Genomic DNA, 13,619 nt, shown 5'->3' with positions numbered 1-13,619 from the left:
CTTGAAGGTAACAGCTTTTTCTCAATAAGAGAGTTCCACAACAAGGGTTTGCCACAGAGAAGATCCTACCTCTGTATCACCTCTCCTTCCTAAGCTTTTCTAGTAAACTAAGAGGTAAATTCCTCCTTCTCTTTGTACACTGCTGTTCTGTAATATTTAGTAGTACAGTAGTGTGTTTATTTACAACCAGGACTGCAAGTACGTAGAATTTCAAGTGTTACAGTATTCTCATCAATGTCACCCCCAAAGTGTGAAAACTAAGCCAGGAGTTGCTTGAAAAAGCCAGCTGGAAGGATTACCCACATGTGGGTCTACTCATAAACACTTTAAGATTACTGTTTCAAGCAACAAGCTTATTGAGAGCACCATGTTGCAGGGGAAGCTAGTAAGAGAACTAACTTCTCCAACGACAAAACCCAGAACCTATTCAGGGACACCAGTCAGTACTAGATGCAGATAGCACAAGACATCCCATCAAAGAAACAAAAATAAAACAGCTGATGCAGCAGATGTACCCTAACACACCCAATTTTCAGTTTCTCCCAAGCACCCCAATGAAAGCAACACCTCTAAGTGCCAAGAAAGAAAAAACAGAAGGAGGTGCTAACCATATCAAATGGGTGGAGCCATGAGGGTATAAGGCAAGCCAGCAACAGAGAGGCAGGCTGATGCTGACACATAATGTGACAACAATGCCTTTGGCAGGCCTTATGCATATGGGCAGAGCTCACTCCCCTAGCCTGCCAGCCAACAAACAGTAGAGGCCTCTATGGATTTTAGAAGTCAGGCTTGAAGTACCACACAGCATGCAGCTGTAACCAGAAACAATAAGCAGAAAAGGAATTTAAGCCCTGTGCCGATAGTGCATTTCCAGTTCTGCGGAAGGGAAACTGCCAGTTTCTGCACAAGGCTGGGGGTAGGTGGGAAGGCAACAGTGCGATCAATGAACCACTGCGGATGCCCCTCCCTCCTGCACAGCTTACAAACACAACGAGGTCCACGGCCAGCAATTCGGAGCGCACACCCTCCACCCTCATTAACAACAAGTGAAAACGATCGCAAACGGGAAACGAGACATGCAGGCAAAAAAACCAAACAGAACAGAAACAAGGCGAGGAGAAGAAAGGGCCGCTTACCCAGCAGCACGACGTTTTTCCCCGGCGGCAATTTAGACCTGGAACGAGTCGACACCTCGCTGAGGATGCAGGACCTGCAGAGGCAAACGAGAAACGAGGAAGGCAGTGAGGAGGCAGGAGGGAAGGTCCAGCAGGAGAGAAACAAGCTCCTGTCAAGCGGAGGCGAGGAGAAGCAGCGGGAGAAGAGGATGGGGGAGAAATTGAGGAAATGGGGATAGGGAAGTGGGGAGAATTAGGGGGAGATGGGAATAGGGGGAGAGATGTGGGGGGTGTTGGGGGAAGATGGGGGAGAAATGGAGGAAATGGGAGTGAGGGAGAGATGGAGTAGTTGAGGTGGGGAAAAGGGAGTGGGGGGTTGAGGTGGGATTGGGGTGTAGGGGGAAGATGGGGAGAGACGAAGGAAATGGGAGAATTAGGGGGAGATGTGGGGAATAGGGGGAGAGATGTGGGGGATGGGGTGTAGGGGGAAGATCGGGGAGAAATGGGGGTGCGGGAGAGATGGAGGAGATGGGGAGTTGAGGGAAATAGGGGGAAAGAGGGTGAGAGATGTGGGGGATGGGGTGTGAGAGAGGGAGGAAATGGGGAGGGGGGAGGATGAAGAGACAAACCTCCCCCGCCCACCTCAGAGAGGGAGGACCAGCAACATGGCGGAGGGGGCATTACAAGGGTTTTTTTCCCCCTTCCCCGTTCACGGGACGCCCCACTTAAAAACAAACAAAAGGCGGGGCGTGAAGGGAAGGGATTCGGGAATCCGCCAGGTGCGGGAAGGAGGGCGAGGAAAGCACCTTTGCCCGCAAGGACTGGAGTGCAGGTGGGGGGGGGAGAGGTAAGAGGAATGGGGAGGAGCTACCAGGTAGTAACGGTCCCTCTCTGAGGAGGCGAGGCGACCGGGTGAGGGGGGGGGGGCGTCCTCAATTACCAGAGATTCTGCCCGTCGTCCTCGTCGCCACCCGCTCGCGAGTCCGCGCCGCCGCCGCCGCTACTCGTGGCGTTGAAAGCGGCCGCAGCCCCGTAGCCTGAGCCCAGCCCCGGCGAGGAAGAGGAGCCGTAGGAGCCGGCTCGCCCTCCTATCGCCGCCGCCATCTTCGCTGTACACACGCGCGCGCACACACACAGAGTCGCAAGAGCGCGCAGAGGGCAGGCGCGCGCCCCTCCCAAGGAAAGCGCGGCGCTGACGCCGCCCGACGCCTTCCCTTTCTCTTCAATGAGGGAGAAAGAGGAGCGGGGCCGGGCGGCCGACACCCGGCGTTGCCGAGGGACCCGGATGTAGGCGGGCCTGCGAGGCGCGAGGGAGAAGCGGCGGCGGCCGCCACCACCCCACTCCGGCTGCCTTTGCGCAGCCCACCCCCCTGACTGGGACGTTGTTATTTGTTGTTGTTGACGTTGACTTGGCGCGTGACGAACCCCCCCCCCAAAAAAAAAACCGGAAAAGGCGCGCATGGCACGTTGGGCGGAGCTCACAGTCGCCTCAGCGACCTGCCACACACACCTTTTCAGGTGTCTTCGAGCGGCTTTGCTTTCCGGCCAGGTGAGGGCTAACGCCGCTTTCAAAGCATCCCCTGAAGTAGCTGCGACGGCGGGAAGCGAAGGTATCAATTCCGGCGCCTGAAAATGGCCTTGAGAAGGGTTGGGCTGGATGACCCCCGGGGGTCCCTTCCCTACTGTGATTCTGAGAGAGGCGCCACCAATAACCAAGCCCTGCCCTCTATGGAAACCCGCCGCCTCTGGCCTGAAAACACAGGAGTCTTGGAAGCAGTGCTTTTTTCTTTAAAAAAAAATATGTTTAGGGGTACTCTCATTTTCCTATTCATCTTGAAATACTGTCCCCCTCAATGAGGCCAAACTTCGATTCACAAAATGTTTAGGGGTATGCATACCCCCAGAAAAAAAGTACCTTCCATCCTAACTGTTTCCAGAGGGGAAGCTGTGCCAAGTCTCATTTGCAGCAAAAGCAAGGAAGAGTCTTTTTGGCTCCTTTCATGACCTGACGGATTCATTACCGCATGATCTTTTGCGGAACAGATTCCAATTCATCAGTTGCATGAGTTTGAGATTACACTCCCTGGTCCGCAGACACTTATGTCCGTAATGAAATTTGCGAGTCTTTAATGTGCAGAGGGACTCTTTGTTTTCATGATACCTTAAGCTCAGCAGGTTGCTTGTGGCACATTTCAACCAACACACTAAATATTTGCATGGGTGAAATGGGCTTTAGCGTATGCTACAATACAGTAAATCTGTTTGTCTTTAAGGTGCCATCCACAAGACTCTTCCTTAAATATTTGCTGTAACAACAAAATATTTGCTGCTGCCGCACTGGAATTTATAATCATCCAAACCTGAAAGTCTGCCTCTCTTCTAATATGTGAACCTTGCCATTAGCCTGAACCTGAAACACGTTGATGTCTGAGGTGAAAAACCCAAATGGACCAAACTAATAATTCTCAAGGGTCCCATGCTCTAGCACAACTCATGTTTAATAGATCCACTTTCCCACCCTTAATGACAGCGAAAAACTGCTATGTAAGAATGCTGTCTCACCTTGCCTCATGGAAGGACTGCTGCTCTGACAAACTAGATTTGGTTATTCAAGAACAGTTACACGTGTACTGTATCTTGATTACCAAATGGACCGTGGAATTGACTACTGATTTAGAATCATAGAATTGCAGAGTTGGAATGGTCATTTAGTCCAACGCCTCTGTGATGCGGAAATCTTTTGTTCAGGGCATGCACACTTGTGAGTGCAGTTCTGGTGCTTTTTTCACAGTTGGAACACTGGCATTATCTGCTGGAGCGGTGTTTGCCAGTGGCATAAATTTGGAGGGTGAAGGAAGTTCAGGTCCAGCGCATGATCTTTTTGTTAGGCTAAGACAGTGGCTGGTTCAAGCTGATCAGCAATATGAACCCGGGTCTCCTCAGCCAAAGTCCAACAAACTAACCAATACCCCACACTTTGCCAGTTCACTATTCTACTGTCAGCTGATACTAAAGCAGGAGTGAGTCAACACAACTGTCTCCATTCTTGCACTGTGCTTGGGGGCATAACTATAGACTATGGTGGTGTGACTATGGGGCTGTCATGATGAGCTCCTGCACTTTAAAATGCACCACTATGCCACTGGAGATGTATATAAATTAAAATATCTATTGCCACAGAGGAAACCTTCCTGTCATGTTAAACACAGTACCATCGCACATATATAGTTTATGCCGCACTGTAAGTTTTAAACCATTCATCTATTAAAATTGTATGTATTTGTTTAATTCAATTTATATCCCACCTTCCTCCCAAAGGACCCTAGAGTAGCAATCTCAAATGGCAACCTCATGTTACTGCTTTCAGCAGATAAAATGACATGGAGAGATGCACAATTAGTTTGATCCTCACTGCTCAGGATTGGGCAAAGCAACTCTGTCCAACTTCATGCATAGAAAAAGTATTGGAGGGTGAAAGCTGAAAATAATTGTGGATTTGAGAGCAGGGATCCTATTCTGACAAATTTTGAAATATGCTGTGATTGTGCATGCTTCAGTATGCTGAATCAGGATTGTCAAGAGATTTTTTTTGGACACATTCCAAAATATGCCAACACGTTAAGAAATTTATAGTCTCAGCAGCCACTCTGTCCTTCATTATGGAACTGCAACGTTGCTAATCCATATTGTAAGATGCTCTTTATATGGTCTTCCCTAAATGAATGTGCATCACAGAAGACTTCTGTGTTTTCAGGTCTAGTTTGAAAATGGTAAGCAATGTTACACATTATTGTAGAGTTTTATAGTTAAAAGCCTCTAAACTGCATGTTATTTCATATACCGGGTGGTGGGTGAAAAAATTATGCTGAGGGCCAGGAATCTGTGTCAAGGTGCTCAGTTTAAATAGAATCAGTAGCATTATTAAATTAAATGTGATTAATTTTAATTTGTGTTGGTCTGCCGTAGTCAAAATAAATTAAAACAATTCTTTAAAAAGATAGTTAAAAAGACTCTTCTTTAAAACCTAAAAACTCCCTTAAAAGAATCAAGTCTTCAAAAAAGTTATACGATCTAGGAAAGTCTTTAAAAGAATCCTTCCTTTTGGATTTTTTTTAAAAGTCCTTTTTAAAGACTTTCTTAGATCATATAACTTTTTTGAAGACTTGATTCTTTTAAGATTGGCCACGGTCAATATTTATTTGCATCTGTATTGTTTATTATGAGTTTGACCAAACTGCGGGAGGCAGTGGAAGACAGGAGTGCCTGGCGTGCTCTGGTCCAGGGGGTCACAAAGAGTCGGACACGACTAAACAACAACAAGTGTTTATTGTTTGTGGCATATGGGTTAGATCCCCCATCCATGTTGCCCTTTTGGGAACCTCATAAAAATGAAAAAAATATCTGGTGAGGCCACTATAAGAAGCAACTTTAAAAATAAATGAATAGCTAAATCAGGGTGGAGGAAAAGTGTGACGGATGTAGAAACCTTTGGCTGCCTGAAGTAAACACATATAAATATGCCTGGAACAGCACATGATGATAATAAAAGAATCACTGGAGGAAAGAGCTGTGCAGAGAAATGCTGTTTCTAGACTCTTGTATCCTTACAGGCCATTATTCCTTCCTGAAAATATATAGCTAGTGACAGACCTGCCAGATTTCATTCATTTTGCTAGAGGCATCATCCCTTTTCTCGCCTTTCCTTCTGCATCTATTTATGCTATATTTTAAAAGTTATTTTTAATTGCTTGGCCTTTTTGCAATGGAGGATTTTGCTGCAGTTATCACCGATTCCTCTTGGCTATTTATACATCCTGTCACACTGTTGTTCAGATGGTCATAGCCTTGAAATGTCACTGTTTGCCATTAATGCTTTGGCTTCCCACACAAAATCTACTCCCAGCAGAAGCCGAAAAGGGAAAAGGTTTGGTCATTTGTGCTGATTTAAGAACCAGCGCGCAGGCTCAGAATCAGCAGAAAGCAGTAGAGGAAAGCAGTGCCTTTGCACATACATTTGTGTCAGAGAGAGAAATGATAACAGTACTCATAATGTTCCTTCTGTGTGGTACAGAAGTGCTATACTAAAAAAGCAATAGTGGAGGAGGGCAGCCACACTTGGGGAAAAAGGCAGGCAACTACATACAGTTTAATCCTTACCTTACCCATATTCAGCATGTCTACATTTAAGAGAGACTTAGTAACCAAGCAATTCCATATGCACTTTCCTAAGAGTAACCCCAATGAATACAAGGGGATTTATTTTGAATAAGAGTACATAGGATTTTTTGGTTAACAGCATCATCATATACATGCCTACCCAAAATAAGTGTAATTGATCAGGATTATAGCCTAATAGTCATTGCATCTCTCTAGAGACTTTTGGAAACTATAGTTATGTGAGGAGAGGAGTACCTTTTTATTATTTTAAGGATCTCTAAAAGTGTGTGTGTGTGTGTGTGTGTGTGTGTGTATATATATATATATATATATATATATATATATATAATATATATCTCACAACCCCACAATCTTTATATGTTCAAGGCTCTGTGTTCAGTCCTTGAACACTCCCAATTGAATCAGGGATTGATGGATTGAGTTTATTTATATGCCACTTTTCCACAAAAGGCTGTGCCCAAAGCAGCTTAAAGCAAATGTTCAAAATTTTGAAAAACAGAGCATTGGAAATACAAATAGACAAAATACAGAATATGTCGGTAAATTCAGAAATGACAAAAACCAACAATTTGGCAACACAAAATTCAATATTACAAAAAAATTATTATCTAGGCTTAATTACATAAATACAAAGCAAAACAAGTGTTAACTTGCAACATTTTAGGATGGAGAGCCGCAGGCCCAACCAGGCCTCCCAATTTGGCTTGCAAAGCCATTTTGTCCAAGCCACACCCACCTGCCGCACACCTGATATGACATCAGAAGTGGGGCAGGTAAAGACCTGGCTCAGCCAATCAGTGGCTCCCGCAAAACCCTGTACAAAGTGCTTTGCAAAGACCAGTGATCAGCTGATTGTTCGGTCTTGCAATGCCCCTTGCAACTCCTGTGTTTGGTTCCTGTTCATACTAGGGGGACAGTGTTTGGTTCCTGTTCATATTAGGGGGCTGGAGGATCACTAGACATCATTGTGACATCAGGTGATAGACAGGTGGCAGCCGAACCCACCTGTCAAATTAGGCTGGTCAGATCTAGTTCTCCATCCCTCAATTAGATCCTGGGTAAGTGTGATGGAAAATAAATTACTACCCAATACCTTGAAGGGCTGTTTCTAGCCAGGAGGAGCCAATATGCTGCTCTTCAGTTGCTGTTGGACTCTGGTTCTGATGATCTGATCAGCCCCAGGCAGCATGGTTAATGAGTAGGAATTATGGGAGTTGGAGTCCAGCAATATTTGGCGGCACCATGTTGGCTGCTCTTCTGCTAGACTATACTGGGCTAGGTAGGGCCATCTGAATCTGCAAGTGGTTGCTTGCCACCAATTTAATTTAACCAAGAAATATTTATTTTACGGTTTAGTATTGTTTTTATTTAGAGTTACATATGTTGGGGGACAACACCACAATATTTTCAGTGCTTAGGGCGTCTAAAGGTCTTAAGATGGCTTTGGGCTAAACAACTACCAATGGACCAGCCTATCATATTTGTGCCTATCAGCTGCAGTCTTCTAATACAGAATATGTGGAACTGTTTCAGGGACAGCACTATACGAGCACATATAGTGAGCTGCTGTTTCTTGAATCTCTTAATCCCCCCTACCCCTCTCAAGCTTAATCAGAGAATCATAGAGAAGCTTATTTACTGAACACTGTTTAAAGTGCCCTGTAAATAGAGAAGTAAGAGCACAACTCATGTTTCAGAATCCTAAATAAAAGCAAACATTTTAGAAAATTCAATTGTAAATGTGTGTGGCTGACAGCCTAATACAGAATTTACCCAGGTGATCAATGCATTCTGCAGTCACATTTTACTAGTAGTGCAATAAATTTCCAATATCTTCTATAACAGTAGTGGGCAAATTTTGACCCTGGGGCTGCCACTGCCCAGTTAATATGGCCCATTGCCTAATTTCATATGACTACAAGGGGGGGCAGGACAGGAAAAAGTAGGTGGCAGAAAGAAAACGAGTGAGAGAGATTTTATTTGAGATATATAGCCCACTGTGAAACAAAAATATTTAGGTGTTTTGTTAAAATTAAAATAATCAGATTTAAACAACACAACACAGAACAACATAGCAAAGTCAGCAACAGTCAACATGTTTTGACAAAATTAGAAATAATAAATTACAATCAATAAAATCAAGGAAGTCATTAAAACAATTATTGAATTTTAAATGAGCAACTAATACTCTTCCAAGCAAATAATATTCTACTAAAAACCTAAAATAGTAGGTGGACATTGTCTGGTGCCTAAAATATGGTAGCAGTGGCATCAAGCGCATACTGTGGAGGGCATTTTAGAATTTGGGTGTCACCACTGAAAAGACCCTTTCTCTGGTTGCCAGAAAATGGCTGTACTCAGGAGGTGGATGTACCTCAATAAGTTAATGATCTGTGAGATATAAAATGATGTGTATGCTTGCATTGATCAGTCCTAACAGTCCAGTGATTTATTTGAATAGATGAAGAGGTAAATTAACTACTAGACACTTAATACAAACACTCAACTTATAAACATAAAGAGATAAATCAAAGACAACACATTGAATTTGCACTCTGACTAGTCTGAATAACTGGTTGTCAATTACCTCTTTAGAACTTTATATGGTTGTACGTCAGCGCAATTAGTCCTCTGTGTTGAGAGCTTTGCTATGTTACACCAATAAGCTCATTCACACACCTTATCCTTAACCTCTCTTATACAAAGCAAGTTCCTAGCCAAAATCAATGACCGAAAAAGAGTTCTATCAGTGTCAGGACACCTGAGGCATATTCTCAGTGTGTTGTTGTTGTATATAGCATTATGTGCAATGTGCTTGTGTAACACACACTCAATACACACAGCATTGATGAGGAACAGCTTTCCTGACTGCATCGGGATTTTAAAAAGGAAGTGTGAATGAGGGTAGCTAAAAGTTGGTGTATAAAGAAGGAAGTAACTGAGAAATCAAACAACAGAAACCAAGAGGTTTGTGGGTGTGAGCTCTTCCTTTCTCTTGCTCTTCCTCATCCCATTTTCTCCTTTAGTTAGGCTAAGGTATTTGAAGCTGAACACTATTACAATAAATTGGCCCAAAGTACTGAAATATCATCCCCACCAACTAGGTGCCAGCCCAATGTGTTGCGCAAAACATAGACAATTATTTTCTGCTTCAGTCAGCTTTTCTTCCATGACCTCACCTTTTAAAATCCTGACTCCACCCTTGAAAAAAAAGAGCACTTCTCATTCTATAACTGTGTTCCTGCCTGTTACTATTTAATTGGCTGGAAGTACAGAACTGTTTGCAGATCCCTCTTAGGCATTTTCTCTCTCTTTTCATTCTCTTCTGCATGAACCACATTTGTACAGGACACACATACACAAAATGAGAGGTGATTCAAATGTGCTTCGAAGTGCCACGTATGAAAGTAGCTTTGGAGACTAGAGTTCTTTGAGGAGCTCAGAATCTAGGGCCAGCCCACCCATGAGGCTGGGTGAGGCAGTCGCCTCAGGTGGCAGGCTGGGGACAGCTGGGAGAGGTGGCAGATCTGGGGTCCCCAGGACAACACCACTCCCTGCCTCCTGAACTTGTCTCTACCTGCTGCAGCCATTGTGAAAACAGGGTGCTGGACTAAATGGGCCGTTGGCCTGATGCAGTAGGCTCTTATGTTCTTAAATTATTCAGACCAGAACAAATGCTTTGTTGTATATTTTTGCATTAATTAGATTATTTTCACTCCACTTGTCACTTTACCTACCACTAAAGCATGGCATGTCTTTATTAGCCCAGCCGGTCCCGTTTTAGTCAGGGGCAACTTAACAATTGGTGGCGCTGGCTGCCCATGTGCATCCCTGTTTGTGTCAAACGATATAGTCAAGCATCAGCTTGGATGAGCATCGCAGTGCAAAACGGATGCTTGTGAAGAAGGATGTCTGCCTTCACAGCACACGTTGGAGGCTAATGACGCACACAGATTTCTCCGGGTCACTAGGTGTCTGCTGCCAAGAGGACAAAAAAAGGCTGAGATGGTTTCAATGGTGTTTGCTCCTGAAGCATGTTTCTTGGAAATGTGAAGAAGATGCAAGTGGAATTGCCTGCTCAAAAAAATAAAAAACATCAAGTGTGTTCCTGTTTTTTTTAAAATATTTAGAGCAGGCTTCTTTTAAAAGTGTGTCAGTAGAATCAGTCTCCAGCTATTTTTAACAGCCTCTGAAAGCTTATCAGGCAGATACAGTTAATCCGTTAAAGGATTTCCAGGTATTCATAGCTTAATAAGTGAGCATGATGGAATTTAACCAATAGAAGATTGCTTTTACTTTGTATACACTATAGCTAAAATCTCCATATTTTAATGACTTCTGACAATCAGGTTCATGTCATGGGTGACAACTTAATATTAAAGTGTTATGATTAAATAGGTTTACTTAAGATGTGTTTTTAATTGAAAACATTGTCTTCAGTATTAAAATACATTTTCTTCCCTCCCCCCTCCAACTACTTTCCATTCTCCCAAGATGCTAAATGGGGTTTAACTAACAAGAGGAAAAGAAGATTGTAAATAAGTTGAATGGGTTCTTTGCATCTGTCTTCATTCACTATGGAAGAGGTAGGGCAGATACCTTTTCCTGAACAAACTCCCTCAGGAAGGGAGCCTGACGAATGGAAGCAGACAGTGGTGACAAGAAGTCTTTAATGTTTGATGTTTTATCATGTTTTCTATATTCTATTGGGAGCCGCCCAGAGTGGCTGGGGAAACCCAGCCAGATGGGCAGGGTATAAATAATAAATTATTATTATTATATTATTAAAAAATTCTAGGCCTCACTGACAAATTTAAAACTAACAGATTGCTGGGTCCTGATGGCATCCCCCCCCAAGGGTTGTTAAAGAACTGAGTTGTAAAATTGCTGGACTTCTAACAAACTATGTAATTTACCCCTAAGATCAGCCTCCATACCTGAGGACTGGAGAGCCCAGAAGGTAATGTAGCCGTTGGTCTGAAAAAGGTACCCAAACCCAGCTCTACAAAGCCACCTTTTCCAAGCCACCTGTGCTGTGTTGTTCAGCTATGACTTTAACAGTTTAAAGCCTTGAACAATTTCTCCTGGTTAACTAAATCATCATGGGTTCAGATGGAGTGTACTGTTGTTGTTTTTTATAAATATTTTATTAGGTTTTAACAATAAGAAAATTCATAAGAAATACAAAAACAGAAGAGAATACAAAATTACAAAATACAATAATACAAACATTGAGCACAAAAAAGAAAGAAAAAGAAAACACATATACAGAAAAAACAAAAATTCCCTTTTTCTTAGTTTCTCGTCTTTAGTTAACTTATTTTCCTGACTTCCTCACATCTCCCGATCTTGTATCCCTTTTAAAAATTAGTTCAGCAAATTCATGTCCTATTAGTTTATCTGTTATTTATCCAAATCATACATTTTAGCTTGTTGCTAGAACCCCTGCGTTTCATTTCAATGTCTTCAACATTCAGAAATTTTACAATATTTCTGCAAATAAATTTTAAATTTCGTCCAATCTTCCTCCACCAGCTCTTCTCCCTGGTCTCGGATTCTGCCAGTCATTTCCGCCATCTCCATGTAGTCTATTAGTTGCATCTGCCAGTCTTCCAGGGTGGGTAGATCCAGATGGAGTGTGCTGTTGGACGATAAGTAGATTTGAACAAAAGCAAACGTATATGATTTTGTTATTATGACATTTCTATACTGCCCTTCATCCAAGGATTAGAGCGTGGTTTACAACATAAAAACACATACCATAATAACAAACAAAAACAATAACCCCACCTCACACACAGTTTAAAAGGCCATATTAGCCAAAGGCCTGGGGGAAGAGGAATGTTTTCGCCTGGCACCTAAAGATACGCAACAAAGGCACCAGGTGAGACTCCCGGGGGGAAAGCATTCCATAAACACGGAGCCACTGCAGAAAAGGCCCATTCTTGTGTTCCCACCCTCTGAACCTATCGTCTCAGATGATGATTGCTGGGTCCATATTGGTTCATATGGGGAGAGGTGGTCCTTGAGGTATTGCAGTCCTGAGGTGTTTAACGCTTTATAGGTCAAAACCAGCACTTTGAATTGGGCTCAGAAACTAATTGGCAGCCAGTGCAGTTGGCTCAAAAAACCGCCTTGCCTCTGGTGAACAATCTGGCTGCTGAGCTCTGCACTACCTGAAGTTTCCAAACTGTCATCAAGGACAGCTCCACATATAATGTTCTGCAGTAATCTGGTGTAGAGGTTGCCAGAGCATAGATGACAGAAGTTAGCTGAAGCTGGTGGAAGGCACTCTGCGCCACTGAGGCCAGCTGATCCTCAAGTGACGGCAATGGATCACTGCAGGCCCAGTTCCCTGCACGTAGGAAACATTTGCAGTTGAATCCTTTGTGATGTGATAGTGAGTTCTGATTAGTAGCCCCATTTCACGTGGAGATATTCTTTCCTTGTTGCATATGCAGCAGCAAAATATATTGATGAGTCTCAACACTGTGGAGATCATGCTTAGGGAGAGGATAAAGGAACAACTATTTCAGGGCTCCAGATCCTAAGCTGGATGCCATTTTTATGTTATTCTTAAACTCGTGATACAGTAATTGCTGTTTTATATAACAGTCATGCCACTTAGCATGACAGCCCTAAAACGTTATAAAAGTAGTGTTGTTGAGAGAGGAGAAGCCTTGTTTATTTTTAGCCTAAGGATAAAATACCACCATTTGGTAAAATTTATGAATGTTTTGATGACATATGTGCAATGCAACAAGGAATTAAAAACTTTACTATCTGAATATCTTTGGATTCTTAACTAGGGTAGGGCAGGGGGAGAAATCTCTGGCTGGACACTCGTGGTCGTAGCTGATGCCCAACAGGTTCTCCCCTTGTGACTAGAGCTTCTATTAAAAGTTGTTGACTCCTCCGGCCAGAAGTTACCAGCTTAGTCATAACGATTGTGTTCCATAATTTGATTAACCATTATTGAGAAAGAGGTATTTGTTATTTCTTATGGCATGAAAAAGGGACACGGGTGGCGCTGTGGGTTAAACCACAGAGCCTAGGACTTGCCGATCAGAAGGTCGGCGGTTCGAATCCCCGCAACGGGGTGAGCTCCTGTTGCTCGGTCCCTGCTCCTGCCAACCTAGTAGTTCGAAAGCACGTCAAAGTGCAAGTAGATAAATAGGTACCTCTCTGGCGGGAAGGTACACAGTGTTTTCGTGCGCTGCTCTGGTTCGCCAGAAGCGGCTTAGTCATGCTGGCCACATGACCCGGAAGCTGTACGCCGGCTCCCTCGGCCAATAAAGCGAGATGAGCGCCGCAACCCCAGAGTCG

The 13,619-nt window shown here is 43.5% G+C and overlaps 2 protein-coding genes across 3 annotated transcripts in view; one reads left to right on the top strand and one right to left on the bottom strand.

The window, feature by feature from the left end:
• The window catches only part of DYNC1LI1 (dynein cytoplasmic 1 light intermediate chain 1), a 31,991-nt gene extending 29,578 nt beyond the window's left edge, over positions 1–2,413 (bottom strand). The window contains exons 1-2 of the mRNA XM_081164688.1: positions 2,056–2,413; positions 1,137–1,210 (exon numbers count right to left, since the gene is read on the bottom strand). Coding sequence (XP_081020814.1) covers positions 1,137–1,210; positions 2,056–2,219 — 238 coding nt within the window. The 5' untranslated portion in view covers positions 2,220–2,413. The remainder of the gene's footprint in view (positions 1–1,136; positions 1,211–2,055) is intronic.
• Positions 2,414–2,536: 123 nt separating this feature from the next.
• CNOT10 (CCR4-NOT transcription complex subunit 10) overlaps positions 2,537–13,619 on the top strand; it is a 39,630-nt gene continuing 28,547 nt past the window's right edge. Inside the window, exon 1 of one of the 2 annotated variants that reach the window (XM_081164540.1) lies at positions 2,537–2,725. In XM_081164540.1, coding sequence (XP_081020666.1) covers positions 2,575–2,725 — 151 coding nt within the window. In that variant the 5' untranslated portion in view covers positions 2,537–2,574. The remainder of the gene's footprint in view (positions 2,726–13,619) is intronic. The other variant, XM_081164537.1, reaches the window with a different exon arrangement.

This window comes from Podarcis bocagei (genome assembly GCF_964188305.1).
Source record: "Podarcis bocagei genome assembly, chromosome: 12".
In the NCBI taxonomy this organism is placed as follows: Eukaryota; Metazoa; Chordata; class Lepidosauria; order Squamata; family Lacertidae; genus Podarcis; species Podarcis bocagei.
This window is presented reverse-complemented; position numbering and strand designations above follow the sequence as displayed.